Source organism: Gallinula chloropus (genome assembly GCF_964237585.1).
Source record: "Gallinula chloropus genome assembly, chromosome: 3".
Lineage (NCBI taxonomy): Eukaryota > Metazoa > Chordata > Aves > Gruiformes > Rallidae > Gallinula > Gallinula chloropus.
This window is the reverse complement of record NC_140087.1, coordinates 73,345,019-73,371,978: the sequence shown is the minus strand read 5'-3', so window position 1 is coordinate 73,371,978 and position 26,960 is coordinate 73,345,019. Positions and strand designations below refer to the sequence as shown.

Sequence of the window (26,960 nt, the reverse complement as noted above, 5' to 3'; positions counted from 1 at the left end):
GTGTCGTGTCGCGTCTCGGTCGTCGTTCTGCCCCGCCCCGCCCCGCCCCGCCCCGCCCCGCCCGCCGCCTTCCCCGCCGCACCACCGCCGGGATTGCGACCGCGCCGTGGCGGCCATCGAGACCTCGCGCCGAGCAGGTTGGACGGACGGGCGGGCCGGTGGCCGGTGCGGGGTGGGGATTGTGGCCGTGGCGGCCGGGGCTCGGTTAAGCCCCCGGCCGCTGCAGGCAGGTGACGCGGCCGGTGTCGCGGCCCTCGGCGCGGGTTCGGGAAGGTGCCGCGGAGGACGCGGCCCCGGCCCGGCAGATGGCGGGGGGGCGGGGAGGGACGGGGGGGGGGGGGGTGTGCGTGGCCTCCCCGTGAGCGGTGGGAGCGGAACGGGGCCCCCACGGGAGCCCCCGCCTGGCCCGGACGGCAGCGGCGTGACTCGGCCGCCAGGGAAGCGGGGGCGAGAGGGACAGCGCCCGGTCTGGGACCGTCGCGCCCGGGGCCGGCGGGTGACGGTGACGCCGCCCTGCCGGGGCGCGCTCCCTCCCGCCGGTGAGGGGGTGGGTACCGCGGGCTCCGGAGCCGGCGGGGTGCGCGCTCCGTGCCCGGCGGGACCTGGCTGGCTCGGGGAGCCCCGCCGGCTCCCTCCCGCCCTCCTCGGGCAGCCCCGAGTGCCGGTGCTCCCAGCCTCCCTGCCCGCTGGCGAGTGCCGGCAGCCCCCGCGGGCGCCCGTGCTTGTGGCGCTCCCAGCCGCGGTGGGCACAGGCTGCGGGACTCGCTGCTCTATAATTAGGCTGCGTCTCCGCTGTCGGGAACGGCTCCCAGCGTAAGATAAATAATACGTGTTCGCGCTCCTGCCGCGTAACTCGAGCGGGCTCTCTTTAACCGTGCGGCAGCGCTGCGGCCGGCCGGCCAGCCAGCCTCCAGAGCTGGGGAAGGGAGAGCGGTGCGGGGCTTTGGCGAAGCGCTGCGCGTTGTGAGGTGCGGCAGGAGAGAGCCTGTGTGTCAACATGGCTGGGCTCCCTCCTGGGACGCCTGAAGCCCTTCCCTCTCGGGGAGAGGCAGGAATCCTGACGGAGCACTGCCTGGGGCAGATCTCGGTCGCTGGGGATGGTGTGCCTCCGGGGGCTCCCTAAACAGCCCAGAGAGCGCTGTGAAGGTGGCGTGTCGCCGTCAGCAGGGTGGTTGTGCTGACAATCCACGCTGGATGCTGTGGCGTTTGTCCTCTCTCTGCCTAAAGCGTCTAGAGGTTGAAGGGACGCTTCCAGGCGGTGCCTGGCCCAGCTCCGCACTGCGCCGTGCTGACACAGTAGGACACCCAGGGATCTTGTCCTGTGTCCAGCCGATCCCCCCGGGCACAGCGACGGGGATTGTACATCTGGAAGGCTCTCTGCAGTTCCATCTGCTTGGCTTTAGTGCCCGGCAGTGGATCAGCAGTGGGGACGGAGGTGAGGGTGAAACCCAACAGGGTGCAAAACCTCTTACGGTGAGACCGAGCATAGAATGGAGCAGATCTAGCGGGGTGTGGGGTGGGAGGGTGGTTTCGGCTGATGCGGCAGCGTGGGGGCTGCGTCCTGTCCCTTGGTACTCCCGTCTGTCCCCGAGGAAGGGGGGGGGTCCTTAGGTTTGGCACGTGTGGTGCTTTCTGCGCTCCCAGGAGAGCATCCCACCGCTGTGTTTCTGGAGCCTGGCTGCATCCTCTCCCCCTCCCCCTGCTGCAGTGTGGTTGGCTGCTGAGCGCCTGGTGCCTGCGCTTCTGCGAGGACCGGAGGCAGCGCAGCAGACGCCGTGGGAGCCGTGCATCGCCGCGGCCTGCGCTTCTCTGCCGGTGCTGGGGCCTCCGGGAGTGCCAACGCTGGACAAGCTGCTGCAGGCAGCCAGGTACCGCTCCTCTGTGCCGGGGGGTGGGGGAGAATTCCCATCCGGTGACTGAGGCGGGCAGGGTGCCCGGCCGTCCTGTAACAAAGGGCGACTTTGAAGTGCGATTTTCTGGCAGAGCCGATGAAAACTCCTTGGTGGTTTTTTCCCCTCCTTGGGAAGCTCACGGTTAGCCAGGTGGGCAGGGAATCGCTTTGCGGTGATACTGAGGAGGGACGAAGCCGGGTTCTCTGTCTTGCTGGTCCTAAGGATACGCAGCGGGCGTGCCTCCCGCTGCCAAACAAAGCCTGAGAAACAATGACGGAGGCAGCCTCCAGCCTGCAGCAATGGCTCTCAAACTTTCAGAGCCTTGTTTCCCCCCACCCCCAGACCTTCTTCCCGTTAGTCAGTTGCTTACTAAGCTGTTCCGAAGTGGAGGTGCATGCTACCAAAGGTGGAGGGTGGGGGGAGCAAATGCTGATAAGTTTCTGGGAGAGAGAGTGTGCGGCTGTGAGGAGGTGCCTGAAGAAGGGCTGGGGGGATGGCGTTGCAGCAGAATGCTCTGGTCAGGCAGCCGAGAGAAATGTGCACAATGGTGGGTGGGAGGTAACCGCACAGTTACCAGCAACTGCAGGCAGGCTGCCCTGTGCCTTGTGTTTGCTGGAGCCTGGCACGCTTGCAGCTCTGTGGTAGGGTCTCTTCTAGTGTCCTTGGTCTCCTGTCGTCCCCCCCCCACCCCATGCCACCTGGGAGAGGTGGAAAGCGTCTGCCCCACCTCTGCGCCAGGGGAAGGAGGGTGGCGTTCAGCACCCGGGGTCAAAGATCTGGCCAGCTCAGACCCAGGGTAAATAAACAGGGCTGAGCCTTGCTGTGGTTGGCAGAAGGAGCAGGAAGCGCCCGTTCTCTCATCTGCCCTTTTGCAGAAGCGGCCAGGTAGGAAAACCAGCATTAGCCCCAAATACTAAAATGGCTCTCAGGGCACAGGGGACACGTGGCAGTATTTTTGACCTTGGCAGAGCTGCTTGGATAAAGGCTGGATTTGCTAGGAAGGAGCTGTGTAGCTCCTCAAAGCACTCCAGCTGTTTGAGGGAGGCAGGGGTAAAGCACATCCTTGGCTTACGGTGCCGGCAGAACTTTTCTCTCTGAATTTGGCTGCCTTGCTATGGTTTGCTTCTGGAAATTATAGCTCAGCCTTGCAGCCTGTGGTCATCTGAGCTTTGCAGCTGCCCTAGGTCTGCTCTGGAGGGAGTGTGGGTGCTCCAGAGCCCTTCAGGGCTACACAGAGTGGATCCAGGGCACTTGCAGATCCCAGCTGCATCCTAGCTGCCTTCTGTACTCCTGAAGCACATCCAGTGCATGATCCTCACATTTGACAGATGCCTGTGGAGGCTCTGGCTCCTTGGAATTACTCTGCCTGCTTTAATACTATTTCATGCTGTCAGAGCAAGGTAATGGCTCTCTCTCTGTCTCTTCCAATGCGTAATTCCCAATCAGATCCTGAAGCTAGGAAGAGATGCTTGTCCTGGCTATGTTCCAGCTGCTTAGCTCTTGTCTCCACTAGCCTAGAAACAGGTTTTAATGATGTTCCTCTGTAGTCCCTGGCATAGCAGATGCAGAATGGATTTGGTGAGCTACTGCAGACATGAGCAAGAGTTTAAAAACAAGGTCTTATCAGCTGATCAGGGGGTGCTAGCACAAGACTGCTGGTGTGGGTGGTGAAGACTGCTGTTCTGGTTCCAGTGGCCTGGTGAAAGGTGCGTGTTTCCCTGGCCAGCTGGGGTTGGAAAACAGCATGAAATGCAGTAAGGAGTGAAATGGCTTTCTACTAATGGCATGTGCTGGGGCTGGGGCTGGGGGAGGTTGTGTGTTTTGCTTGGTTTTGAGGCTTTTCTTGTGGTTGTTTTGTTGTTTGGGGTTTTTAACCCTTATTCCCTCCAGTGTTTCTGTGATCACTAATGAAGGAGAGGAGTAGAACCTTTTCTGGTCTTGAAAGGAATGAGCAATCTGGTACAAAGCCAAGCAGACCATCTTCTCTGGCTCTTTCAGAGCACAGCTGTTTATTGGAATTGGATCATGCTTTGGTCACACAGGAATTGCTTGCTTCGGTCAGTCGCAACAAACCTGAGTAGCTTTTGATTTGCCATTTCCAGCTGGGAACTGGAAAGCAGGAGGGGGATAGGAAGCTCCTCAATCCTTTCTGTAGTGATGTGAACCTGAGTCACTGTGGCCAAGCTCCTGGGATGCCAGCCTACCACCACCTTGCTCTTTCAGGAAGGTTATGCTACACTGTGTTTTCTGTTAGAACTTGGAGGTGGTGAAGAGCTGGAGCTTCTAGGACAGAGAGGAGTGTTTAGTGCTGAAGAGGAGTATGAAGGGAGTCTCATATCTCCTTGCAGAGGACCGTGTCCATTTGGGCTGCAAATCTAGCTCCTTGGCCCTAGTGAAAAGCCACTGGGGCTCTTGCAGCCTGCTGGTTAGCACAGACTTCCCCAACACAGGCCTACTGGTATCTAGAAGCAAAAAAACCCCGACCCTGCAGCTTCACACTCAGTTGAGCTGGCATGTGTCAGCTGCTGCTGAAAGAAGCAATCCTGACCTTGATCCCGGTTCCGGGGATATGGAGGCCTGGGCTGCTTCCAAGAGCACAGTGAACTTGTACTGAGTTACACAGGGCTCGGAAGCTTGGGGAAGCTGGTCAGGTGAAGCCTTTCTGGACATGGAGACTGGCTTTAAAACCATGCTGGGATGCTGAGGAGGGTTCAAAAATGACGCAAAGGAGAGTCCTGGTTTTCAGGCATGGGAGGATGTGGGCGAGACAGCTCCTTGCCTTTGCTTCCAGCTCTGCTGCTGGAGGTGGATTGCATTGCCTCTCTTGCTTGGGGACTCTGCTGAAAGGAGGCATGTGCTACATTCCCCACCTTGGAGCCTAGGCCAGGGTCAGCTTTGAGTGCTGTGGTGCCTGGCCCCTTTGTCCTCAAGTGGTGTTCAGCAAAGGCACATGTAATGGGGAGTTCATCTAAGGATTCAAACAAGCTCTTTTGTTTGGTTTTCCTCTCACATGAGGATGGTTAAGCAGTGGAACAGGGGGATGAAGAGCTTGTGTGGTCTCTGTTTGTGGCGATGCTCAACCCTTGACTGGACATGGAGACCTGATCAGATACCTGCTTTGAGTGAGAGGATGGACCAGAGACCTCTAGGCATCCCTTCCAAGTGATGTGGCAGCCAGACTCTTTTATTATGGCAGAAGTTGCAACACAGCAGTCTCTCTATGGTATTTGAAGTCACCTGTTTGTGTCTCTAGTCTGTCTGCAGTGCAAGGCTGGGTTTGGGAAAGAACTTGGGCAGAAGATGGGGCTCTAGATGTCCTCTTCTTTTGGTGGTAGAGTGGAGAAACTCATGACTCAGAGACAAATAGCAGCAGAGGACATCGTGCATGTCAGAGTTTGAGTGACATGTTTTGGCTTTGGGATCGCAGGTCAGAGATGTGCTGGGTATGACCTCCAAGGGTGCTGCCCCTTGACTGATTTCCCCAGAGTCCCATCCAACCTGGCCTTGAACACCTCCAGGGACGGGGCACCTCTCTGGGCAGCCTGTTCCAGCACCTTACCACACTCTCTGTAAAAAACTTCCCCCTAATATCTAATCTAAACCTTCCCTCCTTCGGCTTTAATCCATTCTCCCATGTCCTGCCATTGTTTGCCCTTTTAAAAAGTTGATTCCCCTCCTGTTTATAAGCCCCCTTCAGGTACTGGAAGGCTGCAATGAGGTCCTCCCTGTACCCTTCTGGTCTCACTTTGTTGGAGGTCAACCACTCTTTCCAGAGACCTTTAATTCTGTTGGTTAACAGTAATGAACTGGCAGACGCCCAAAGGTGGCGGGGGTGTGGGGGTGTGTGTAAACCCACCACAAAAGCCTCCCTGCTTTTATCAAATTGTTTTGCTTCCCAGATATGTGGCATTGCTGTTTCTCTAGGTAGTAGAAGTATCAGCATATCAGGCTGTGAGACATAATTATTGTGAAAATAATGCCATTGCTATCTTATCTCCCAAACGTCGCCGTTCGTTCTTGCTGTGGGTCAGACTTACCCTTCTTCACAGGAAGTTTTGTTTTTGTTTTTGTTTTTTTACAGATCCCAGCTATTTTTCTGCAACTCCCATATCCTTAGATCACCTCCTCTTACAGAAGAGTTGGCTGCTAAAAATCTGTGCCCGATTCTGTACGTTGCAGGGCATTTGAAGGAAGCTGCAATTACTCTCCTGACGATGTTGCTTGTGCAAGTTGTGTTGGTAGCCTGTGTCCCTCAAACTAGGTCCAGGGGCATGTGGGGAGACAGTGAACTGAACTGAATCTGATGAGGCATGTATAGACCTGAAATCTCTGGCCTACTGTAGCTGATGCCTGATTTTCCTTCTTTCTTTTTTTCTCCTCTTGGTAGCATTCTAGCATTAGGCATCACGATCTAAGCTTTAAGGTTCGCTTGGACCCATTTAGTCTGGTACCCTTGTTCCTCCTATGGCAGCTCTTTGTGGGTTTCAGATCTAAGCTTCCAGCTCTTTCCTCTTCAAGCTCTTATGTGTGGGAGCAGTTTTCAGAGGCAGTGAAGTGGGCTGCTGAAATTGCTGATGCTGAGTGGTTTCCCAGTTACGCACTTGTGTGCAGGAGGAAGGTTTCTGCCTGGCAGGACGTGCGAGCTGGTGGATTCCCAGCAGATTGCTGCAGCTGCCACAGAGCTCGGTGCACGCATGTTCCTTTCCTGTCTTCCTGCAGTATTCCTCCAAATCAGAGCAAGGGAGGGCAGAAGGGATGGGTGTTGCCGGAAAGCCAGGCTGTTCTTGCAGTTGACTGAATAGGGAAGGCATGCCAACTAGAGCAGAAATGTGCTGGTGGAGACCTGGGCCATGGCACCTGCAGAACTGTGAGGAATGCGGCAGGATAAGCTCCACCTCCCAAGGAGCTTGTCGGAAAAGCCTTCCTGCTGCCTATTCCCAGCCTGAACCTCCCCCTGCCTCCATGATGGTGTCTCCCCTCCTCTCCGCAGGAACCTCTCAGTGTGTTTTCTGCCTGGACAAAGGACACTCGGTGCCCTCTGCTGAATGAGTGGGAGTAGGAAGAGTGCTTAGACAGCAGCCTCAGCCTGCCTGACCTTGGCGTCGGTTGCCATAGAGCGTGTTTCCTCTCCGGAGGGCTGGGCATGGAGCATAGACCTGCTGGTGCTGCAAAGAGCTGGAAAGAAAGTTCTGCAGGGGGAGAACTGTCATTTTGGAGGGATAATGAGCCATCTCCCACCAGTGTTTATTGGTTTCCTTTGCTGCACCAAAGGTAGCAGCACTCGAGTGACTTCTCTGCAGCCTTCTCTTTGCTTTCTTGTTGGTACTGGGAAGTGAGCAGCCTGTGTGCTGTTCTCAGGCTTCGCACCCTGGACAATCCCCTGTCCACCCTTAAACACTGGAAGCATGTTGGTACCAAGCAGACCTGTGCTTCTAGGATCATCCTAGGGGGGAAAGACCCCCCTAGGTCTGCATAGAGGTGTTTGCATGGCAGGGGGGAGAAGAGGAGCCTGTATTGGTACACTGAAGTGAAGTGAATCCACGTATTGAAGATCTGTGGATGTGGTTGCAGGGTAGTGTGTCTGGTGTGCTGTGGGTGGGGATGGTTTGATTGTTTTCCCATCTCAGTCCAAAATCTGTACAGTTCTGAAAAACAAGTTCATCACGGGGACTGAAAGATGCTCAAAGCCTTTTCTGCTGTCTGAAAAAGTAGAGTAGAGGCACTGGTGTTTTAACACACAGCTCGGCAATTACTCAGCTGAGTAGTTCTGTACACAGTGGAATTAATGAGTGATTTTCTATGGATCTGGGTCTTGTCTGACTGTGTTACCTAGCAAGGTGCAAGCTCTGGTGGCTCTTCATCACGGTTGGTAACGTGCTCCCTTTCCTGATGCATTTGTATTGTACTTTTTAAAGCTGTCTGTGTGGACATAAGTAATGCTGCCATGAAAACTGTCAGCATTTCACAGCTGATCCAGTGCATGGAGGGACAGATGCATTTGCGCTTCAGAGCTGTGTGAGCCTTCAGGCAGAGCTCAAGTTTTGTTGTATGCTGGGTGTAATGCTTTTCCTGGGGATGCCCTTGTGTCCCAAGCATTGCCTGTGCTCCAGAGGGCTCTCGTTTCTGGATTTCCTCAAGTCTGAGGTCGTGTTTCCTTATGAGCTGAAACCAGCGATGGGGCCATTTCACCCTTTAGCAGTTGTTACCTTGGCTTCTGTGAAAGCAGGTAGGTGCCTGCTGAACCTTCCTAGGAGGGACAACAGTGCTTTACCAGATGTGGCAGCACTGGCATACTTTGGGCTGCTGGCCTCTCCCTCTGGAGCTGGGAACCATTGTGCATCTATCTGTTCCTGATCTGAGCTCACCTTTAGATATCTGCCTTAGAAGACTTCCCTTGTTGCTTTAGCATTTGATTGCTCCCCCAGATGTGTTATAAAGGTGGGAAAAAGAATAACTGGGGCAATTATGGACCAGAATGTTTACCTGCCAGTTCCTGGAGAATCAGTTTGGAAGACAGGATATGTTTGGCTGTCAACTCTCAATAGACACGTGTCCTCTATCTTGATCTTAGTGAGGTTTTTCATGCTATTCTTATCTTATGGTCTTCTCCAAAGCAAACTAGGAAAGGTCACAGTCCAGGTGAGGCTTTTCAGTGTAAAATGCACAGTGCACAGGGTAACCTTGTGGGGTGCGTGGCAAATAGCCTTCGGTTTTGAGTATGGCTCAGGGTTGGTGCTGACTCTTGATCATGAAGAGAATGTAAAGTTGGCATAAGGGGGAATGGATTAAAGCTAAGGGAGGGAAGGTTTAGATTAGATATTAGTGGGAAGAGAGTGGTGAGGTGCTGGAACGGGCTGCCCAGGGAGGTGGTGGATGCCCTGTCCCTGGAGGTGTTCAGGGCCAGGTTGGATGGGGCCCTGGGCAACCTTGTCTAGATCATTCCTGGAGGTTGGTGGCCCTGCCTGTGGCAGGGGGGTTGGAGCTCTGTGATCCTTGGGGTCCCTTCCAACCCAGACTGTTCTATGGTTGTATGATTGTGATCTGAAGCTGGGGGGAGGGCTCAGCTCTGGCTGAAGGGTATGAACAGGAACGCAGTCTTCAGGAGACATAAAGTGTTTCTGCCCTGCTGTGGTTCACTAAGGTCTCTGCATGTGGGGAGTTTACTGCCCTTCCTGAGGGATGGGTGTGCATCACTGAACAAAAAACAGGAGCTGAGAGGAAAGCTCAGGCCTATAAAACAGTTCAAGAAACTTCTGGAAGAGTGAGGATGAAAAGGAGGGAACAGGTGGGTATATAACAAGACGTGTGTGCTTACAGCAGCTGTCCCAGTGCTGCTTGCCATCTTAGCTTTCGGTGCTGCAGCGAGGAAGAAACTGGACCCCTCTGTTGCTCAGATCCCAGTCTCCAGCAGGGATGGCAGTAGCTGGGAGATCGCCCTGAGCCCTGCTGGGGTGGAGAGAAGTCCTGCCAAGAAGAGGAGCTCTGCTCTCTCTGTTTCTGTACCTGGGGCAGCGTTTCTGCTTGCTCAGATGATGAGGCACAAGGCTGCTACCGAATGAAGAGCTCCGACCATGCAGAGGAGCATCCTGCAGGAGAACAAAGACAAACTTGTTGGCAGCTCTTCCCCCATCTCCTCCTTCAGAGTGCCTGGGCAGTTTGTGAGCCTCCTGCCAACAGTGCCCTGGGTCTGCTCTGGGCTGGCCTTGGGGTGACCCGTAGCAAGGTGGGTGGTGGCTTTCCAGTCCATGAGCGATTTGAAGAGGTTGCTGGCATGGATCGGCAGGAGGGACAGCTGGGAGGGAGTCAGAGAAGGTTACATGAGTGAGTTGTGGAGCAGCCAGGGTATTGCCAACCCTGGGAGTTGACCATATAATAAGGGGTCTGTCTTGCTTCTTAGGTCTCTTGCCCTCTGGCCAGGTATGTTTCCCAACTTCTGGATTTTCTGTGCAGGCATCGTGCAGCCAAACTAACGTTGTGGGCTGTAGTGCTTGGTGTCCCCATGCAAAGGCAACAGCTTGGTACTCTCCTGTTGTCTGTCTGCAAGGAACAGGACCGGGAAGGAGTACAGTGTCCCTCTGCTGTCCTGAGGAGCCCTTGGGCTGGCAGCGGGGCGAATGAAGCTGGAAAAGCTGTTAGTGTTGGGACCTGACACCCACACAAGGGTTATACTCGTGTTACTGTAGCAGTTGGTGTATGTAACCTTTCCCACACAGGCTGATTCAGCTCTTGCTGGCAGCATTATGTCCCTTGTCGCCGCAATGTCTGTCCTGTGCTGGGGCTGGGATTGCCAGGGCAATTTTTGTCTGGTCCAGTAAGGCCACTGATAACTTCCCTGTCTGAGATGCTCTTCCAGGAGATTTTTCCAACAAGAAAGTAGAGAACTTTGAGCTGCCATCCCTCTACTTTCGACTCGCTTGCTTCTGCAGCTGGCAGAGGTGTTGAGCTCTGACAGGCTCCTCGCATCAGTGGTCTGTGGGCGGGAGGTGTGTGCACTGCAACCCCAGCTGTGAACCACAAATCTCTGCTCTTAGATGGAAGCCAAATCAGCTTTCCGTGCTGCTGGGAGTGTGGGGGTGTTAGAGGTCAGCACTGATTCGAGCCTTTTTGACTGCGGTCCACGTGTGTCACCTGCGCTGGTTGCCACACAAGCGGAGACACGTGCCCTGGCAGCTGCCAGCCAAAGGGAAAGGGAAGGGGAAGGGCTTAGTGTGGGCAGACAAGGGGAAGACGAAGAGCTTAGTGTGGGCAACCACTTGAACACTGGCTGCTTGAAGGAGGCAGCGACGCTTGTGCCTGGTTGTGGCTCTCTCAAACACTGTTGAAGCATTCAGGTTCTCTCTGCCTGTCTCTGTAGGGCTGCAGGAACAGGAGTATGTCCACCATGGTGTATCCAAGGGAGGAGAAGCTGGACAAGCTGAGTCAAGAGGAGATCATTTCCAACACCAAGCTGGTGATGCAAGGACTGGAGGCACTCAAGAATGAACACAACTCCATCCTGCACAGCTTGCTGGAGACCATCAAGTGCCTGAAGAAAGATGAAGAAGCCAATCTCGTGCATGAGAAATCCAACCTGCTCCGCAAGTCAGTGGAGATGATTGAGCTGGGGCTTGGAGAGGCTCAGGTGAGAGTGGTGGGTGTTCCCCTAGGTGTTACCCAGGATGGATGGGGAAGACTGGGTTGTAGCCGTTTTCCATAAGCTGGAGTGGCAGCAAGGGGCTCAGTGGAGAAGGCAGTGTGACCCTGAGGGTGGCGGGCCCTAAGCGTGCATGTGAGGGAGATAGTCAGGAGCTATGACAGTCTTCTGTGACTCTTCACAAGGTGATGATGGCATTATCCAACCATCTGAATGCTGTGGAGTCAGAGAAGCAGAAGCTGCGTGCTCAGGTGCGGAGGCTGTGTCAGGAGAACCAGTGGCTGCGCGACGAGCTTGCCAACACCCAGCAGAAGCTGCAGCGCAGCGAACAAACGGTGGCTCAACTGGAGGAGGAGAAGAAACACCTGGAGTTCATGAACCAGCTGAAGAAGTATGATGAGGATGTCTCACCTTCGGTATGCTCTTATCCTGCCAAGCAGCTGGCTTCGGGGGTGGGACAGGTTGGACCAGCAGGATTGCTGAGGTGTGATGGCATTGCCCTGGATTTTGCCCCTTCCCAGCTACCCTGCAAAGCAATGCCTGTAGCTGAAGGGATCTGTGCAGGGAATGGTCTCTGGAAGAATATGGAGTAGCGTGCCAGGATGTGCTGGGGAAATTTGGCTTTATTAGTTTTGTTGGATGGTGGGGAAGATGGTGGCAGAGACAGCGAGAGAAGCTGAGGGTGTTGGTGGGCTGGAGCAGGGAGGAGGGATTGGCAGCTGACTCAGCCCAGGCTGCTGCCAATCCCTTCTCTAAGGATATTGCGATTCCCATCCTCTCAGGAGGAGAAGGAGGGCGACTCTGCTAAGGACTCCCTGGATGATCTGTTCCCGAATGAGGAGGAGGAACACGGTCCTGGATGTAAGTGTTTGGTCACGCACAGTTACTGGCTGATTTTTCCGTGTGTGCTGTGCCAACTGTGCCCCTGTTTATTCCTCTGTGCCTGCAGTGCCCCACCAGCACAGCAGTGCAGTGGCAGCTGCCCAGCAAGGGGGCTATGAGATTCCCGCACGCTTGCGCACCCTCCACAACCTCGTCATCCAGTACGCCTCGCAGGGACGCTACGAGGTGGCTGTGCCTCTCTGCAAGCAGGCACTGGAGGACCTGGAGAAGACATCAGGCCATGATCACCCTGATGTGGCCACCATGCTCAACATCCTGGCTCTAGTATACAGGTGAGCGTGGAGGGCTGGGAGAGCTTTCTCCTTCTGCCGTTTATTAGGGTGGTACGTTCTGGTGAGAGGGAGCTTCCCCAACTTCCAAAAGGTTTTGGCACAGGTAAGGTGGTTGGTTGGCTAAACTCTCTGTCATAAAAAGGGACATTAAAAAAAGGGATATAAAAAGGGACTGGTTAAGGTAAGGAGGAATGGAGGAATGAAAGGTCTGCTGGGCTGGATCTATGTGGAAGGGGGACTGTTGTTAGCACTTCTGTTTGCCGTGGACTATGGTGTCCAAATCCTGAATAACTGGTTGGCTTTGCACTGCAGAGATCAGAATAAGTACAAAGAGGCTGCACACCTCTTGAATGATGCTCTGTCCATCCGTGAGAAGACTCTGGGCAAAGACCACCCAGCGGTGAGTATCTCCTTCCTCTTGCAGCCACTTCCTTTGATCTGCGGGTGCGGCTGGGGTCAGAACGGTGCCCTTGGTGTCTGCAGTCAGACTACCAAGGACAGCAGTGTCCTCTGTGAGGGATGCTGTTCAGGTAGTGTGGGGCTCTGCTTCACTGTTTCAGTATTTCCTGCTGTCTTGTTGAGTATAGCCTCTCCAAGAGTTGTCTACTCCTGGATCCTGTGATGTAGGCAGGGTAGCCTTCAGCCTCTGGATCTCCTCTTCAGAAGCAGCTCTACTGCAGGCATGCTGAGAAAGATTTGAGGGTCTTGGTCAACAGCAAGGTAAACATGAGCCAGCAGTGTGCCCAGGTAGCCAGGAGGGCCAACCATATCCTGGGGTGCATTGGGCATGGCACTGCCAGCTGGTCCAGGGAGGTGACTGTCCTGCTTTACACTGCACTGGTGCAGCCTCACCTTGAGTGCTGGGTGCAGTTTTGGTGCCACAGTACAAGAGGGACATGAAAATACTGGAGGAGGAGGGCAGTGAGGATGGTGAAGGATCTGGAGGGGGAGTCTTATGAGGAGAGGCTGAAGTCTCTTGGTTTGTACAGCCTGGAGAAGAGGAGGCTGAGGGGAGACCTCATCACGATCTGTGGCATCCTGACGAGGGGGAGTGAAGGGACAGACACCAATCTCCTCTCTTTGGTGACCAGTGGTAGAACCCGAGGAAACAGTATGAAGCTGCAACAAGGGAGGTTTAGGTTGGATCTTAGGAAGAGGTTCTTTACTGAGAGGGTGGTTGGGCACTGGAATAGGCTCCCCAGGGAAGGGGTCACAGCAGTGAGCTTGACTGAGTTCAAGAAGCATCTGGGCAATGCACTCAGTCCCATGCTCTGACTTGGCTGGCCCTGTGTGGAGCCAGGAGTTGGACTTGATGATCCTTATGGGTCCCTTCCAACCCAGGATAGTCAATGATTCTAAATAGGACACCTGCTGTTTCTGCTGCTCGCACCCCTTGTTTGGTCCCACTGGATTCTGCTTTGTTTTATGGAGAAGCTTCTGTCTCTGCAGGTGGCAGCAACTTTGAACAATCTGGCTGTTCTCTATGGCAAGAGAGGGAAGTACAAAGAAGCAGAGCCTCTGTGTAAGCGGGCCCTGGAGATCCGGGAGAAGGTACTGGTGTCCTGTGCTTTCCACCTTTCCAGCTCTCCCTGGGAGTTTTCCCTAATTACCTCACTGCACCTAAGAGATGCCCGACCTGCTTAGTCTCCCTGGCTGCTGATTCTGCCACCACCTTTCTTGTCTCTCTAGTGTTTGCAGCCTGCCAGGAGGTGGAAGCTGAGATTTCTCCTTTGTATCTCCCTAGTCTTTAGATTCTGTCTTGCATAGGCCTGTCCTGGAGGGACTACAGTGTCTTACTAACTCCAGGAGCTCACTGCAGTCTTGAAATTTTGGATTTTTTGTCACTACTTTTCTTTACCCAGGTCCTAGGCAAAGACCACCCTGATGTGGCCAAGCAGCTGAACAATCTAGCCCTGCTGTGCCAGAACCAGGGCAAATACGATGAGGTGGAATACTATTACTGCCGGGCCCTGGAGATCTACGAGAGCTGCCTGGGTCCTGATGACCCCAACGTGGCCAAGACCAAGAATAACCTGGTGAGATCATGGGGAAAGGCAACATGGGGGTGGGGAGGGGTGCCATGGGGAAAAATGAGCATTGCCTGGTGCTTGAAAATGCAGAGAAGGCAGCTGCAGGAGGGACGTAGAGTTCATTTGCATTGCCCACTGAGGCTGGAGCTGTTTTCTCGTTTGCAGGCTTCCTGTTACCTGAAGCAAGGCAAATACAAAGATGCAGAGGTGCTGTATAAGGAGATCCTTACCCGTGCTCACGTGAAGGAGTTTGGCTCTGTGGATGGTTTGTACAGCAGAGGCTCTTGGGGCTGGGGAAGGGTGAGCAGTTTAGTCTCCTGGCTCTCAGCCCAGGCTTGGCTGGTGCTGGAGTTACCCCCGTTAGAGCGATGGGATGCCTGACAGGGCCCCTGCTTTGGGCCACCTTTGAGACACTGCCATTCTAGTGTGCTATGCTGCTCCACCTCTTTGCTCAGAAGGGGTCTTGGAGAGCTCTGGCTGCCAGTCTTTACTGTGTTGGCAATAGTTGTGGCTAAAAGGGGGAAGAGCAAGTGGCACAATCATTCCCAGGTGGAGGCTAAAGTTCCTCTTGCACACCTGGCACAGGTATTCTTCCTTCCTGTCCCTCTTCCTTCCCACATCGGCTGCCCTTCTTGGGGCTTGGGACCAGAGCGTTCTGGGAGCCTTGTTGCTTCCTTCTGGTGAGCTGCTGGCTCTGAGGACAGAGCACTGGGCTGTGCAGGAGTCAGAGCCCTAGTGGAAGTGGCCGAGTAACACGGTGAGGTGGTGAGTGGAGCTATCTTGCCTTCTTCCCCACACAGATGAACACAAGCCGATCTGGATGCATGCAGAGGAGAGAGAGGAGATGAGCAAGGTGAGTCTGAGCTGGTGGTGCTGCCTGTTGAAAGCAGCAAGAGCCCTGGGAGGGGAAGGAGATGCAGGGACTTTGATTCCCTCTTACCACGACCAGACCCTCATTCCTGCAGTCTGAGCTGCTGCTGTGGTTGCTGATGAAGGCCAGGAGGGGTGTGGAGAGTGGGCAGAGGGAGCGTGGCTGCTCCTCAGGGCAGCAGGGAGGGGAAGACCCATCAGAGAGCTTGGTGCTTTTCCTGGAGCCAGGGGCATGCATGCTCTCTTTCTTTGCTTTAGTGATCCCTCTAAGGCATGCAGGTGATGGAAGATGGTGGATGGCGGAGGGTTGTGCTGCAGAGCCTTGGCATTCTGTTTCAACTGCTAGTATCCAGAGCATAACCTGCTTCTGAAGCAGCCCTGAGGCTGCCTGGGGAAAGACAGAGGCCAAGAAGAAACTGCTGGCATCACCTTGCTTAGGAAACAGAACCAAACCTGAAAAAGATCTCTGCAAAGGTGTCCTGGTTCTGTCCAGGCCCTCTCTCTTCTATATCCTAGCTAGCCTCTGAAAGAGGATAGATGGGGCTTGTGCTTGCCTTGGAATAGGCTGAGAGGCAAAGAAGCTGTTGCTCCTGTTACCCAGGTCTGGCTCTATGCTCAGCTGATAAACGCAGCAGAGTCCTGTCTCAGCTTTTCCCAAGTCCTCACCTGCATTTTGGCAGGTGAGTGAAGCAGCAGAACAAACAGCTTTGGTCTAGTCCTCCTAGCTGCAGTGAGAACAGATGCTGTCTGTCCTTTTCCTTTGCCCTCAGAGCACCATCTGTACGTGGGCTCAGACAGCAGGTTGGCAGGCTTGGCTTAGCGACTTATCAGTCGCATCCTGTGTGTCCTAAGAGCAGGGCACTAGCAGCTGCCTCTCTCCAGGATGCTGGGTCTCCCCACTGAACCACCCTGCGCGGTCCCCAGGACGATGCTTTACCCTGCCTTGCATTGTTCCACTTGCTGCCTTGTGAAGGCTCTGCTGCAAAGAAATTACACTTGCTGCAGCACCTTCTTGTGCAGGAGAAATCAAAGTTGGAGTAGAGACCAGGCTCCCCTTGCCCCCTCTGGGACCCAGGCACTTCTGATGGTATCTGGAGAATTAAGAGGTCAGAAGTAGATAGCTGTAGAGTGAGGCTATGCTCCAGATAACTCAAGGTTTGCTGCAGGGCAAGAGAACAGGTTCAGGGACCTACCCATGGAGTGAGACCTTGTTTTACAACCTGGGGCAAGGGCTAAGCATCTTTACCTGCCCCTAGGGCTCTTGTCTGTAGGGCATCTGGGCCATGCCTGGTAGCAAGGCATGGTTGTGACGCAGCCTTCCTGGTCAGGTGGTGGTAACCACAGACCTGCTTGTATTGCTGGCCCAGGGGCTGGGGCTGCTTTGTTCTGCTTTGTGCTGTGTTTACATGTCTATTAAAAAAGAATCAAATTCCTCTTGCACAGCTTCACTTCTTTGGTGGTTTTTTTTTTCATCACCCCTCCTTCTCTCTGCTGCCACTAGCAGCAAGGGGATGCCAGCTGGTGTCAGCAGCCAGGACCTTGGGCACAGCTGGCAGCCTTGGCCTTGATACTCTTTCTGCCCCAGGGGATTTGACACCTTTCCCTTTAAACCATCCTTTTAAATCTGCCTCTATGAGAGCTTCAGGTGTGTTTTGAGTCTGGAGCCCTCCTGTCCATGAGGCCTCCTGTCCATGAGGCCTCCTGTCCATGAGGCCTGCCCAGACTGTACAGGTGCCTGGCAGCTGTGCCTGTGGCTCAGGGAGGCTACAGCATGTGCAGTAAAGATCTGAGAAGTGTTGTGAGACAGTAAGAAAAATTGTCCTTGTGAGGACAGTTTCTTTTGTCCTGAAGCCCTTCTGAAAGGGGAAACTCCTGCTGAGGAGCAGTGCCCTTTCCTGCACCTGCTTGGCGAGAGCAGCCCTGCTGGGCTCAGGGCTGAGCTGGGTGCTTGTGCTGCCCAGCCCAGGGCTCCTGGGGGTGTGCAGGGCTGGAGCCATGGCCGTGCATGGTGTGTGAACAGGTCACCCTGTCCCCGTGGCTGTGGTGATTCCTGCCTGCGGGTGCCATGGTGCTTACTGACTCAGGGCAGTGCTGGCTAGCAGCTGCTGCCCTGCGGAGTGGGTTCTCCTGGCCCTGGGTCCTTTCCCACGGAGCACCAAGCTCTGCCCACTCTTCTTGCTTTGTCTGGCAGGCTCTTTGCTCCTGCTGTGGCAGGGCCAGCCAGCCAGCTTTGCAAGCAGAGGCTGGGCATGGAGAGGAGACAGTTAGGTGAGCTGAGCTGCTGTTGGGGCAGGCCTTGACCTTGCAGGCGGGAGGCTTGGGAGGGGCTGATGCCTTTCTAGCCATGGCTGAGGGTTTTAGTGCCCGTGATGCCTAGATTGCTTGGAGTGAGGGGGGGTTGTTGGTTACAGCTTTTGGTCTGTCTCTTGCATGCTGGGAGGGTGGGGAGTTTTGTCCCCTGGAGCACTGTGAGGATGGGCTATGTTGTCCCTGCTGCCTTTAATACCATGGAAGGGGCAAAGGGATGGGATTACGCCTCTTGTTGGGGTAAGGACATTGCTTCTAGTTGTGGCCCAAAACCGTTGCAGCAAACGGGCTTTCAGCTTTCCCTCCAGGAACTTGTATTTGTGCATCGTATTTCCAAAGGCTGGGCTGGTGCATGACCCTGGCACCCAGTGGGAGAACATGGGCCAGAGAACAGTAGTAGGCATAGGGCTAACAGCTCTCCTCTTTCCTCACCCTGTAGAGCAAGCACAGAGACAGCGCTCCCTATGCTGAGTATGGCGGTTGGTACAAAGCCTGTAAGGTTAGCAGGTAAGAGGTGTTTTCTGGGCAGCTGTGGGCTCTGGAGGGGGTGGCCCCAGGGCTGCTGCTCACCTTCCATGTATTACTACAGCCCGACTGTGAACACCACTCTGAGGAACCTGGGTGCACTGTATCGACGCCAGGGCAAGCTAGAGGCAGCTGAGACCTTGGAGGAGTGTGCGGTTCGCTCCCGGCGGCAGGTAACCCCCCAGGGATCCTACTGGTGGAGGCAGCGCTGTGGGGCTTGGGGTGGCAGGTCATGGCACCGCTTTAGACTTGGGGTGTGTTGGGGGACTCTCCTGGGCTGTGTTACCGCTGATATCATGGTTTATATTCCGACACCTTGGGGGTGGGAGTTGCAAGGGTACATGTGGATCAGTGTGTGTGTATATGTGGGGAAGAAGGGGTGTCTCCTTTAGTGCTGCAGCTGGGTTAGGACAGGTCACTGGACTTTGTCAGCTACTGAGGTGATGTGTGCTCACTGGAATGCTTTATTCCCACTAGGGAAGTACACTGGGGATGTCTTAGAGTACCTCAACCTAGACTCTTCTCAAGCCTCAGTAAAGCAGGAGCTGTAAGCAGCTACCACAAAGACTGAAGGACAGCACAAACCTTCATATGCCTAAATGTGAAGAAGAAAACCTGTCAGCCTAGGGCAGCAAACCCTTGCCCCTCCATGTAGTTTATGTCTTGGGTGGGAGGGGCTCACTGAGCTGGGAACCCAAACAACTGTGCTAGGTGCTGGATTCATTCAGCTCCATCCTCCTTGTGCTGGAGAGTTTTGGCTCTGTAGGGGCAATGGCCAAGAGGGGGAATGGTACCAATCGTGGTGATGGTGCAGCAGATCCCTAGAGGGGAAGAACGTAGAAGGGCAAAACATGGTGCTTCCTTACTCCTGTCTACTTGCAGGGCATTGACCCGATCAACCAGACAAAGGTGGTGGAGATCCTGAAGGAGGGCGATGGCACAGAAAGACGCCGGAGCCTTGGAGGCAGCGTCAAGTACGAGAGTGCCACAGACGGTAGCGAGGAAGTGAGTATGGGCGTGGAATGGAGCGGGGTAAGTACAAGACACCATCAAGAATGGGCTCAGCCGGCTGCCAGAGGGAAGGGACAGCCTGTGTCCCCGCGTGGCCTGTCGTGGCATCCTTGTCTGCCTCCATTTGTTCCCTGCACACTTCTTCCTCTCTCTCTTGGCATCAGCCAGCCAGCTCGCAAAGGTGCGTGTCTGGGCCTGGCTTCTGCTCTACAGGCCAGATAGTCCCTGAGGGCTCCTGCTTCCAGGGTGCTGCCAGGCCCTGGCAATGCACAGCATGAGCTGGTCCTGGTCTGCCCTTAATCTTAGCCTTGCAACCTTATTAACATCTCTCCCTGCTGCTCCCCTCTTGAGGCCTTGGCTGAGAGCATTGGCACCATCTCAGGCCCACACAGCCTCTGTGAGCAACTTGGCTGTCTGTCCTGCACTGCGTCACAGGTGATGCTGAGCCTGAGGAGGGTTGTATGTGTGGGTATGTGCCTGGTGTGTCTGTGACCGAATGACTGCAGGGTACAGAAACAGTCTGCAGCCAGCATCTTTGCTGTCCCCCTCTCCTGGTCTCATGCCCTCTGTGGGCTGTGGCCAGGCAGAGGTGGTAAAAGGTGGGTCTTTGTGGGTTGCCTGGTCAGGCTGACCAGTGGTGGCAAGAGGCTGGTGTTAGCTGAGGCACAGACAAGGTGACCTGAGTCTGACTAGTCTTGCTCTGAGACAGGGGCACTTTGGTCACTAGTGCTGAATTTGGAGGAAGGTAGTGGTCCAGGTCTGGGGTAGGTGCCTTTTGCCTCCTGTAAGGAGGAGGATGGAGAAGAGGCAGCAAGTGAGTATGGTGCTGGTGAGTGCTTGGCTCAAGGGCAGCTAGAGCTGTTAACACTTACCACTCCTCCTGCAACTTCTAGTTGAGAGCATAGTGTAGCTGGGTACCCAGGGTGGCTGTGACCTGGCACAGGTGACACACCGAGCACACAGAGTCCTTCACTACCCCCTCATGTCTGCTGTCACTAATTCTTCCTTACCTGGCTCTGCTCCATCCCCACCTGCATGAGCTCCCTCTCTCCCTCCTTCCTCTTCCCTGTTGCCATGGCAGCCCCTCAAAGCCCAAGCCTGAAGCCCGCTGCCTCTCTTGATTGTGGATTGTACCTAGGTGACTGGAGGTAACACCGGGAGCAGAGCTTTGATGAGAACAGGCAACTCTGCCAGATGCAGGGCTGTCCTTTGTCCCAACTCTTGGCATCATGAGTGAAGAGGGCCTGAGCCTAGCAGGGCACCAACCCAGGACACCAACTAAGGGCTCCCTCTTACTAGAGGTGCTAGACAAGCACAGAGAGGGCTGCAGGTTTGCATTAGGATCGCCTGCTCCTCGCCCTGGCTGATATGTCTCTGCGGTTTCTCCTGGCTGTGGCTGGTGTTGGGCAATTGCTTTGCCCTGGTGATGGTCTGGGAGATCCTCCTGATGGTCTCTGAGATGATCATCCCCAGATAAGCAGGCAATGACACCCTCTCCCCCAGCTTGACCCAACCAAGGGCAATAGTCCCTGCTCATATGACCCGTCCCTGGGGGGCTTGGCAGGGCTTCCCTGGCCCATCCAGCTGTAGATAGAGGGTCTGAGGGCTAGCCCAGCACCCTGGGGCACATGGCTGCTGCCATGTGATACTTGGTGCCTTCTCCAGCCTGTGGCACATGTAGCCAGCCTCCCTCATCACCCCAGTCCTGTACTGGGCTTTAGCTCCCCCAGAAAGAAGGTGTAGGCAGCTCCCACTGCTCCTGTCTGTCACAGCCAGTTGTTCCCAGTGTGGGTCTGGAGACCTCAGACGTGCTGCCTCAGGGCAGGCTCTGCTGCCATCCCTTAGCTGCCAGCTGCAGGCAGGACCATGGGAGAGCCCCCAGGGTGCCAGCACCCTCTGTGCCATGCTGCCTGGGAAGCACCCCAGGGCTTGAACCAGCTACTTGCTGCCCAGGTAATCGGGCTGGAAGATCCAGGGTCTGGCCTGTGAGAGCAGGGATGGCACCAGCTCAGTGGGGCCGAGTCCTTGGCCGGCACCCTGTGGGTGCAAGAGGCCCAGGGGGCAGGGAGCCCTCAGAGCAGGAGCTAGCTGTTCCTGCCAGCCTGCTAGAGCACGCTGGCAAAGGTATGAGCCCGCTGTTTCAGCCCCAAGAGACCCTCTCCCTGCTCAGACACGGCCCATCGCCTCTGCATGCAGTCTGGGCCCTGCCCCACCTGCTCCCTGGGTGACCTCACACCTCATGGCCTTGTAAATTGTGTCTCTCTCCTCTCTGTGCACTAGGCTTAAATGCCTCCCGAGACTCCCTCTTTCCCCTCCACCGCAATCACCTGGATGTTTGTGTTGTACCTTCCGACTTTTCCTCCACACCATCCCTCCTTCCTCGGCAAGACCTCCGCGCCAGTCCCCCAGCCCTGCCGGTGCGCGAGGGCACCGCGACGCCTGCAGAGGAGTGCCTGGCCACGTGGCCCAGCTCCAGCCCCGTGGCCAGCAAGAGCAGGAAGAATCTGCGAGGAGCTGCCCGCTCCCCCAGGCCAGGGCGATGGGCCACCGTCTGTCCCCTTGCCTGCCCCCACCCCCAGCCTGCCCTTGCGCATCCCTGGAAACCAGGCCTGCGGGGGATTGTCTTCACTCCAGGCATGCTGACTCCACCGTCATTAGACATCCTCAGCCCTCCTAGCTTGTTCCCTCCATCCCTGTGGAGGCCAGGACACAGGCATGAAGAGGGGTGGGGGGCTGTTTTGGGGCAGAGAGGCCTGGCATTGCTAGGGCTGTCATGTGCCCAGTTGCTTTCTTCCCTGTAGGCTTGGCTGATGTTAGTGCCCCGTAGCAAACCTGCGCTGGCCACTGGTGAGCTGGGCTCTCCCTGCAGCACAGAGCAGTCCCTGTTTCACTGCTCTCCCCACTGAGCTGTGCAACCCATGAGCAGCATGTGGATCTCTGTAGGGGCACAGGAATGGATAGTGGTCCATTAGCTACTATCCATCCCAGATGTGGTGAGGGGTGATATCCAAGGGATGGGCATGGAACAGGGACCTGCCAGGACAAGCGTGTTTAGTTGCTACCTCCTGACCTGATGCTGTAGCCAAGTTCCTCACCTGATGGCATTAAGGGGTGGATTGGCTCCCTAGGGTCCCCAGGTGTGGCTGCTGGGAGAGGGAGTGAAGCTTTTGGCTGTTTCTTGGAGGCAGAGGAAGGCTAGGAAGAAAGAACTTTTTGTCAAGGGGCCATGTCCCAGGCCATTAGAAGTGGCCAAGTTGGGGAATTGGCTGGTAGGGAGCAGAGTGGTTGGGAGAAAAAGGAGGTGTAAAGAAGGATGTGAGGAAAGGAAGAGCTGGTGCTTGGGATGTGCTGAACGTGTTGGGGCTAGATGGGATGGCTGGAGGGAGGCTTCCACAGTAGGAGAAGGGTCTAGGTTGCTGATGGTGGGCAGATAGTTCTTGAATGCAGGACCTGGCTTGCCAGGTGTGGTCCCTGGGGCTGTGACTCACTTCCTGGCTGCCCCTAGCCAAGTGAGTGGAAAATCTGTAACCCTGTCCCTACTAGGAAGTGAGTGCTGACTGTCCAGGCCTGCACAGGGTCTGGTGCTGTCTGGCTGCTGAGAAAGGGGATGGTTCCCAGGGCCAGACCACCACTGCCTTGAAGCTCACACCCTTGGGTGCATGCCCTCATCGCATCTCCTATAGGAAGTGAACCTCCCTGGCCCTCCTGCCTGGGAAGAAAGCAGCAGGGCAGAGCCCAGAGGCCAGCGCAGGACCCTCCCCTATTTATTTAGCTAGATAGCTTCTCTCGTGGTAGTCCCCTGCCAGGTTGTGATACTAAACGTGCTTGTGTCTGGGCCTGGCTTCCCTGTGGTGGTGCAGAGGCCTTGGTACACGTGCATGCTGCTCCCCTGGGAGCTTGTGCTTGGTGAAGGGAGGTTTGCCCTCAGGACTGTAGGGTGCGAAGCCCAGGGCTGAGTGCCCTAGGGCTGCACCTTCCCTGCCTCTCTCCTCCAGCGCTGCTCCTGGTGAGTGGTGCATCCCCAGTGCAGGGTGCATTCAGGCCTTGGCGCCATCTGCCCCTGCGCTTTGCCACGTCCTGGACCTGGTGCTGTAACAACCATACCTCTGATTAAAGGTAGACAGACCCAAAATGCTGCCCTGTGCTTCTTTCCATGCTCTGTAGGCCAGCGTCGGCCAGCCCTGGGGTGGCGGGTGCAAATGCTGCTGGAGCAGGTGCGGGGTGCTTGGTGTCTGTGTGCGTGCAGCGAGACGTGCTGCTCCCAGGTCACCTCTCCTAGGCTCAGCATTGGAGATGAGAGGCCCCAGTCCACTGTGCTTCTCCCTAACCTCCAAACGGGTTGCTGCTAACCTTACCTCTGCAGCCAGTGGGTAGCAGGGCTGCCCTGGGGTGCCTGAGCTTGGTTTTTTTCCCTTAGCCAGAGAAATACCCCATTGTGTCCTGCAGTGCCGAGCTCCATCTGCTGCCAAATCCTAAGTCCTCTGCCTCCCATGCAGTGGGCAGGGTGGGAGCACGCAGCAGGGAGTGGCTCAGTGGTGGAGCTGCTGCTTTTTATCTGAGCGCTCTGGCACTGGTGGGTACAGTGGGGTGGGGGCTCTGCGGTAAACCAAGCCCCGTAAATGTTCTGGGCTAAATATAACCCCGCTGAAAAGGGAGTGGGGAGAGAGAGGAGGCTATTTTTAACCCAGCAAGCAGTAGCGTTTGGTTTTGGTGTTGGTCTGCAGTCAGCCTGCATCACTGCAGCAGAGGAAATGTGGCTCCATTCTCCGGCCCTGACCTCAGAGCATAATTCCTGCTGCCCTCATACCACCCATGATCCTGCCCCCCTGCCCTAGCTCTGTTCCCTTCTCCACCCCTGGCTTGTGTGCCCTGGCAAAAGGACCAGTGCCTGGTATGGCAGTACCCTACAGGGACGGTGCTGGCTCAGTCCAAGTTTGGAGGGGAGGCGAAAGCCACCCTCCCACACACACACACCACAACCCCTTTTGTTAGTGCCTCACGCTGGTGGCCAGCTCCTCCAAAACCTGCCTGGGGTGCCTGCTGCAGGAGTTGGATTGTTTGCCTTGCTTGTACTTTTGGTGCTCCCTGCATTCCTGATCAGTAGGTCCCTCGTGGTGACAGCACATAGCCCCCACTCTGGAAACACTCCATCCTGGTAAGAAAGCAAAGGGGTCCAATGCACTCAGCTTATCCAAGAAGGGATGAGAACAATATCAGGAGAGAGGTTTGCTGGTAGGAAAAGTTGGAGAGAGGTGTAGAGCTAGATCAGTTTTGGATAAGCAGAGCAAGGAAATGTTCGAAAAGCCTTCCCCAGGGCCACAATCCATCGGGGTCAGCATAAAGGGGTCACTGGCCTAAGATGAAGACCCTGCAAGAGCTGCAGGGGCAATTGCTGCTGCCAGCCTGGGCCACAGGGTATTTTGCTTGTTTGGAGTGGTACAAAGGGGTTCCCATGCATGCTTGTAAAGACCAAAGGGTTTTTGCAGTCACCTTATCTCTCTTTTCTTCTGCTCTGATGTGCTAGGGGCCACTGGTGTTAGGAGCAGGGAGGACTGCTGGTATCAGGCCATTGGACCAAAACTACCTCCACATCAGTAGTGGTGCCACAGCCTTATGTAATGAGCATGCCTGGTCACAGGGCACGAGGTGGTGTCATGCTGGCAACCTGTGCCTTGCATCCCTGTGGAGCTAAATGCAGGAGATGGGCTCGAGCCTGTCAAAGGCTGAGTGCACTTTTCTGAGTGCTGGGAACTTTGGTGGGCACATGGGAGGAAAGAGGCTGGGGAACCAGCTTTAGGGCTGATTTTGGTCTTTGGAAAAAGCAGGCAACCATAAAGATAGCCCTGAGAAGTGCCACCCTGGGGCAGCTAGTGGGGCTGGGTGCAGCTAGATTTGGGGGAGCCGAGGAGAGTGGTGCCTGCTGGGCAGCACAGTGTTGGGGCAGCCAGATGAATGCATCTCAAAATGGAGCTGCCTGAATCGCTCAGCAGGCTCAAAGCTAATTGTCTTGGGAGTGTTAGTGGTGGGACATGTGTGCATGTGGACTGGTCTTGTCTGACACGAGTGATCCTGCAGGACCAAGCTGTGCATCAGGGTGAGTGCTGGATGGATAGGAGGAAAAGCAACGGTGTGGTGAGGAGGGGTATGGGGAGGGAGAGAATGGTCTCCACCCAGCAGCAAATGGAGTCCAGGAAACTACTGTCTCTGCGGTGTGTCCTGGCCTGATAAAAGTGCTCCCAAGCTTGGGGCTTCCATCAGGTCTTGGAGTTTCCCCTGGCCACTGGGATCTCCTTGGTAGCTGCTGCCTGAGCTGTCACAGGTGGTGGAGCTATGCCATGTTCAAGCAGAGCTGGGATGATACCAGTGCCATTTGTGCTGGTGGCCTGGTGTAGGTCAGCAGCCTGGGAGCTGGGCTTCCACTGGGCAAGAATTAGGGTTGGTCTGGATGAGTCAGGCCATGGTGGGGGTCCCTAAGTCCGTGGTCATCGTGTCCTGTGGAGTACCAGGAGCCATGTAGTGAGCGGTAAGCTTGCTCTAGGCCAAGACTAAATCCTCAGCACAAGCAGGCGCAAAAGAGTGTTTGGAGCCAAGCCCAGTCCTGGCCACTCATCTGCAGCATGCCAGAGCTTGACTGGTGCCACTCAGCAGTTGCCCTGGCTTGTGTCTCTGTGTCCAGGATGGCAGTGGCACCCTTCAGCGCAGCAGCTCCTTGGGGAAAATCCGGGATGTGATACGGAGGAGCAGTGAGATGTTGGTCAAGAAACTGCAGGGCAATGGCCCCCTGGAGCCCAGGAACACCAGGTAGGGACCAGGGCTGGGGAGGGGGGGGGGGGGCTAGGAGAGTGCGGGACGTGCACGCGCCCTGCCACCTTGGGGGCTGGGGGCTGGCCAGGCACAACTCTTCTCCTCTGCTTTCTCGTAGCATGAAACGAGCCGCGTCATTAAATTACCTGCATAAGTCTAGTGACGCTTCGTTTGAGGTAAGCGCAGGGCGGGCAGCAGGGATGGGTACCGGGCTGGGGGCCTGCGTATCCTCAGCTGGGTAAGGGGTGCAGGGGCGCTGTGCGCAGCAACACGGGGGCTGAGGGGCCGGGGACCCCCCCGGAGCTGTTCATCCACGCAGAGGGGCTCTGCTGCCGTGTGGGGCCGGAGCGACAGTGCCTTCTTCCCAGGGGCGGGTGCAGAGGTGGCACCCGATGTTGGGAACAGCCCCGGGGAAGCGGTGCCCGGGGGAAGCGGGGCGGGGAGGGAGGAGGGCGGGCGGCTTCGGGGAAGGGGTGCGCTTTGCAGGTCCCTGACGGGGACGACATGTTTTCCAGGGCCCCCCAGGCCTCCGCGCGGAGAGCAGAGGCCTCAGCGCCAGCAGCATGGACCTGTCCTCCCACAGCTCCCTGCTCTCCTCCAACTGAACCGCCTGCAGGTGCCCCCCCCCACCCCCACCAGGAGCTGGCTGCACCCCAGCTTCGCACTGCGCGGGGCAGCACCCGGCGCCCCCCTACATCCCCCCTCAAACCCCACCACAACCGCTCCGCCTTTCCCCTTCACCGGCTGCCGTGCCGCCCGGCCCGGGGCCCCAGGGCAGGCCCCGGGGCAGCGGGAGGCCCCTCGCTCGTTTGGGACTCGCAGCCCGCACGCATGCTCCTCTGCTGCGCACCCGGGGGCCGGCGGCCTCGGTGGCAGCACGCTCGGCACCCGCCGCACACGCTAGCCAGGTAGAAACGCCGCTCCGGGGGGAGCGAGGCAGCCGCCTATGCCGGGGGGAGGGAGAGGGAGGGAGGGAACGGGGAGGGGGTGGGGGGCCGGTGGCGCTGCCCGGGCGCCCGCCCGCCCCAGGGGGATGGAGGGGGCGGGGAGGCGCGGGGCGGCCGCGTCACTGCTGTACCGTATTTTATCGAATAAAACCCACCCTTGGAAGCGACCGCGGCTCGGCCCGGGGCGGTGCGGGCGGCGCCTGCCGGGGTGGGGTGGGGTGGGGTAGGGTGGGGTGTGTGTGGAGCGCCGCGCAGGCGCAGAGCCG

The 26,960-nt window shown here is 56.3% G+C and overlaps 1 protein-coding gene across 5 annotated transcripts; it reads left to right on the top strand.

The window, feature by feature from the left end:
- Positions 1-72: 72 nt before the first annotated feature.
- KLC4 (kinesin light chain 4) lies at positions 73-26,696 on the top strand. 5 transcript variants are annotated; one of them, XM_084262613.1, is made up of 16 exons: positions 73-137; positions 10,747-11,013; positions 11,211-11,441; positions 11,808-11,886; positions 11,975-12,200; positions 12,513-12,600; positions 13,650-13,751; positions 14,063-14,236; positions 14,396-14,495; positions 15,031-15,083; positions 17,847-17,914; positions 17,997-18,105; positions 18,815-18,937; positions 25,620-25,744; positions 25,866-25,923; positions 26,263-26,696. In XM_084262613.1, exons 2-16 carry the CDS (start codon positions 10,765-10,767, stop codon positions 26,350-26,352), a joined length of 1,875 nt encoding a protein of 624 aa, XP_084118739.1. In that variant the 5' UTR covers positions 73-137; positions 10,747-10,764; the 3' UTR covers positions 26,353-26,696. The 5 variants fall into 5 exon arrangements, with proteins under 5 accessions (XP_084118739.1, XP_084118737.1, XP_084118741.1 ...); XM_084262611.1 differs by having other exon boundaries at positions 18,815-18,964; XM_084262612.1 differs by lacking the exon at positions 73-137 and adding an exon at positions 1,758-1,868 and having other exon boundaries at positions 18,815-18,964.
- The last annotated feature ends 264 nt before the right edge of the window (positions 26,697-26,960 follow it).